The sequence below is a fragment of the Geotrypetes seraphini genome, chromosome 8 (assembly GCF_902459505.1).
Source record: "Geotrypetes seraphini chromosome 8, aGeoSer1.1, whole genome shotgun sequence".
Lineage (NCBI taxonomy): Eukaryota > Metazoa > Chordata > Amphibia > Gymnophiona > Dermophiidae > Geotrypetes > Geotrypetes seraphini.
Window position 1 is genome coordinate 107684588 of NC_047091.1, and position 4456 is coordinate 107689043.

Here is a 4456-nt window from a genome sequence, read left to right on the forward strand (position 1 = left end):
TTATTTTATTTTTTTTGAGAATCGTCTACTTCTATGTCCAGCCGTTTGATCATCCAGACTGCTAAGTCATCTATCTTTATACCACATTCTCATCCCAAAAATCGTCCAAGTCCAAAATGCCTAGAACAAGACCTTTTAGATGTGGGAGGGGTCAGCAAAGTGATGGACTGGCCACCCAGACATGACAATAGTGACCAGAATTGAACACAATACTGAAGGTAAGGTGCACCAAGGAGTAATGGAGAGGTATTATAACATTCTTAGTCTTGTTTACCATCACTTTTCTAATAATTCCTAGCATCTTGTTTGCTTTCTTGGCCACCATCGCCATTGGGCGGAAGGTTTCAGCATATTCTCTACAATGACACCCAGACCTTTTTCTTGGGCACTGACAGGGCAGGATTAGTAGGCACATGCCTAGGGCCTGAAATGATCAGGGGGGCCCGATGAAGGAGGGCATCAACATTGTTTTTTCCAATCGGCGATGGGCCCCTCCAGCATCTATCGCCAACACGGGCCCCCCGATTGGGTACGCGGCCCCCCCATCGACGGAAAGTAAGACAAGCAAGCAACGCGGGTATGAAAGGCAACGGGAACTGTAATTGTGCAAGCGGGTGCTGCTTGCCCAAAGCTTCCCTCTGACGCAGCTTCCTGTTTCCGTCTGGGCGCATGGTGGGGTGGGGCGGGGTAGGGGGCCCAGTGTACTTGGGTGCCTAGAGGCCCTCAACGAATTAATCCTGCCCTGGGCACTGACCCCCCCAAGATAGATTAGTGTCTGGTAACTATGATTTGGGTTAGTCTTCCCAATCTACAGACTAGAACAAAGACAAGGAGTCATGCAGAAAAGTTCAACCAAACCTTCCCCCACCCTTTTTTTTACAAAACCATAGCATGTTTTTTAACACCGGCCACAACGGTAACAGCTCCGTCGCTCAAAGAATTCCTATGAGTGTCGGAGCCGTTACCGCCGCAGCAGGTGCTAAAAATCGTGCTACGGTTTTGTAAAAAAGGGGGGGGGGGGAGATTATTAGCAATAGTATTGGAGGGGTAAGAAATTGTGCTCCACTTTGATTGTACCTCTTTCCCTTTCCTGTCAGCTGGTTGCTGTGGTGGTTTTGGGTTTTGTGTACAGAAGCAGTCTCTGAACTTGGCTGCATCAGAGAATTGCAGAACTTTCAAGCCTCGTTTCACTAGAGATGCAGCAGGGCACCTTTCACCCCAGCCCCCTAATGTTATCTCTTGTTTTCCCTTGTAGTCTCCGTGCCTGGCTCCTCGTGTTCTTTGCACCTGTGATCCCATATAGGAATGTGGCTGCACATTGACTGTGGTTTACCAAATTATGAAGCAAAAGCCTAGGAAATAGACACAACTCTCTTTCCTCCAACTCACCACAGGTTTTGCATTCTTCCTGCTAATTTGTCTTGGCCTTCAACAGGAAGGCCATAAGCTCTTTCCACTCCTCCTCCCCTCAGAAAAGGGATAGGACCATTGTGTTTGGTGCATTTGCTTTGTAAAAGTGGCCCTTAGTTAACAGGGAGATGCCTGTAGCACAAGGAAACACTGCAACTCTGTGATTATAATGGAGAGAGGTTGCGGGGGACAACTTATGCTTGCTCCTTTCTACACTATTCTTCACTAAAATCTCCCTGATATTAATAGCTTCCCTGCACAGCTTCACCATGGAGATTAAAGTGGCTAGCTTTTTTCCATCTCGCAGGGCCAAGTCTCAATCTGACGTTTTAATTAGCCGGCTTCTCTGTCAGGAAGACCATAGAAAGGGAAAAGAAAAGCAGCTGGCAGGATTATAGTGTCACATTCACATTCAGGCACTGTCCATTGCCACCATCACCAAACCAACACACATATAGGCAGGATTTCCATACATAAAATTTGCCTATAATTAACTTACTGCATTTTGTGGTAGAAGTCACATGACAGACATTTGTATGCTGTTCTGCCAAGAATCTTCCTGCATCAGCCTCAGAATTGTAGGTATGGATAGATAAAATAGGCTGTCTTAACTTTATCTGGTAGCTGGCTGGTTAGTGGCCTGAATCTCATTGCAAACTGGATAGTCCAACTGAGGGGAAGATTCTCAAGAATTGTAGGATATGCAGAATACAAATAATTAAATTAATAAATAATAAATAAATGTTCGCAGTAAAATCTGAGAACAGCTGGCAAGTCATTTTTTAAAAACCATGCATTCAAATGAGGTTAATGGAGGGTCACAAAATTCATATGTGCCAATTGGTGATAGCAATTGGCACATGCAAATAATGTGCAAAAAAAATCCCGCTAAGCAACTCCTCCCGACACTCCCCCAGCAGTGTAAGAGATGCCTACTCCCTCCCACCACCGCTTTCGTGACCACTACAAACTCCCCTCCATGCCTCCGACAACTCCCCCTCTGCCCTCCCTTACTTTGTTTACAAAAGCCGGCTGGAGGGATATCTACCCCCCTCTGACCAGCAGGCCTGCCTCTTCAAATTGGTGGGCCTTCCCTTCCCTGGTGCATCCAGGAATGTGCCACGGAGGGGCCTAGGGCTCTGATTGGCCCAGGTTGCTTTAAGCTCCTCCTATGGGCGGCAAATTTTTCTGGCAAACCTTACTTTCCTGTCAATGCCTGAGCCAATTAGTGCTCAGGCACTGACCAGAAAGTAAGGCTAAGACAGCTCAGACCTGCCAGAAAATTTTGCTTGCAGATGGAGGTATCACCTGGCGATAATAGAGAATCGCCCGGAGCGCTCCTTTAAATATTAATGACCTCACTGTAATACATTTGCATGGCAGAGACGCTAGGAAGCTCAGAAAAGACCACGGCAAGCTGTTTTGATAATCCGCCGCTAAAATACATGAACGCTGATCCAGATAGAACCGGCTTAGTGACCACGTTAAAGGGTTGAGAATCTTCCCCTGACTGTTCAGCAGCAGCACCACGCTCTGCTCAGTGTACAGTATCAGTGAAGAAAGCAAATAGAGTGTTAGGAATTAGTTAAGAAATGAAAAACAAAAAATGAGAATGTTCTAAAGTCTTTGTATCACTCCATGGTGCGACTTCATCTTGAATACTATGTAGAATTCTGGTCACTGCATCTTGGAAAAAATATAGCAGAATTAGAAAAGGTACAGAGAAGGGCAATGAAAATGATAAAGGGGATGAAATGACTTTCCTATGAGTAAAGGCTAAAGGTACAAGGGCTCTTCAGCTTAGAAAAGAGATGGCTCAGGGGAGATACGATAGAAGTTTATAAAATACTGAGTGGAGTGGATCAGGTAGACCTGAATCACATGTTCACTCTATCAAAAAAAATACTAGGACCAGGGTGCATGCAATAAAACTACAAAGTAGTAAATTTAAAACAAATCAGAGAAAATATTTCTTCACTCAAAGTGTAACTAAATTCTGGAATTTGCTGCCATAGAAAGTGGTAAAATCAGTTAGCTTTGCAGTGTTTAAAAGAGATTTGGACAATTTCCTAAAAGGAAAGTCCATAAGCCGTTACAATGGACTTGGGAAAATCCACTGTTCATTTCTAGGATAAGCAGCAAAATAATCTAGTTTACTCTTTTGAAATCTTGCCAGTTACTTGTGTCCTGGATTGGCCACTATTGTAGGGGTACCGTATGACTCCAGAAAAGGAGGATGAAATGAGACATCCAGGTTTTACTTCCATTGATGTCTCAATCCGTTCTCCTACACTATTGGAAACAGGATATTGGGCTTGATGGACCTTTGGTCTGCTCAACATGACAATGCTTATGTTCTTATTCAGATAATGAGGTTGAAAATTAAATTTTCTTCCCCCTAGTGGCGGGTGTAAAAAAAAACACTGATTGCCTCTTTCCACCGGTTCTGGGTCCTGAACGTACCCGGTGTGCGCGAGCTCTTCCCCACCACCCTGTGCCAGGATGCGCTACATTGCAGCTTACCTTTCGGCTGTACTCAGCGGCAATGAATGCCCCAATTCTAAGGACTTGAAGAAGATCCTGGACAGCGTTGGCATTGAAACAGATGACGAGCACATCAACAAGGTTATCAACGAACTGAATGGTAAAAATATTGAGGAAGTCATTGCCCAGGGGAATGGAAAGCTTGCCAGTATGCCTGCTGGTGGTGCTATAGTTGTCTCAGTTGGTGCCAGTTCTGCTGCTGAGAAGAAGGTAGAGAAAGAAGAATCTGATGATGACATGGGATGTGGTCTTTTTCACTAAATGTTGCTACAGCAAAGTTATTAAAAGCATTTTGTTTTAAAAAAAAAAAAAACCCCACAAAACATTGATTGTTACAGACTCAGTATTGGGGGTAATGTTTTCAAAGAGTCCCAAACCAAGGCCTCATAGCCACATAAGTAAATATGCCACACTAAAGTAAAAACTCTATTTTTCAAAAGCAGAGGGACACCTATGTGGGTTTGGTTTTTTTAATCATTTTTTTGTCCTTTGGTGATAGTGC

General features: G+C 44.2%; 1 protein-coding gene across 1 annotated transcript; it reads left to right on the forward strand.

Annotated features, from left to right (window-relative positions):
• Positions 1 to 3912: 3912 nt before the first annotated feature.
• Positions 3913 to 4215, forward strand: LOC117365501 (60S acidic ribosomal protein P2-like). The gene has a single exon (XM_033955978.1). It carries the CDS (start codon positions 3913 to 3915, stop codon positions 4213 to 4215), a length of 303 nt encoding a protein of 100 aa, XP_033811869.1.
• Positions 4216 to 4456: the final 241 nt, after the last annotated feature.

Excerpts from the sequence above, each read along its gene's own strand:
- LOC117365501 (XM_033955978.1), top strand. The coding sequence starts at position 3,913 with ATGCGCTACATTGCAGCTTACCTTTCGGCTGTACTCAGCGGCAATGAA.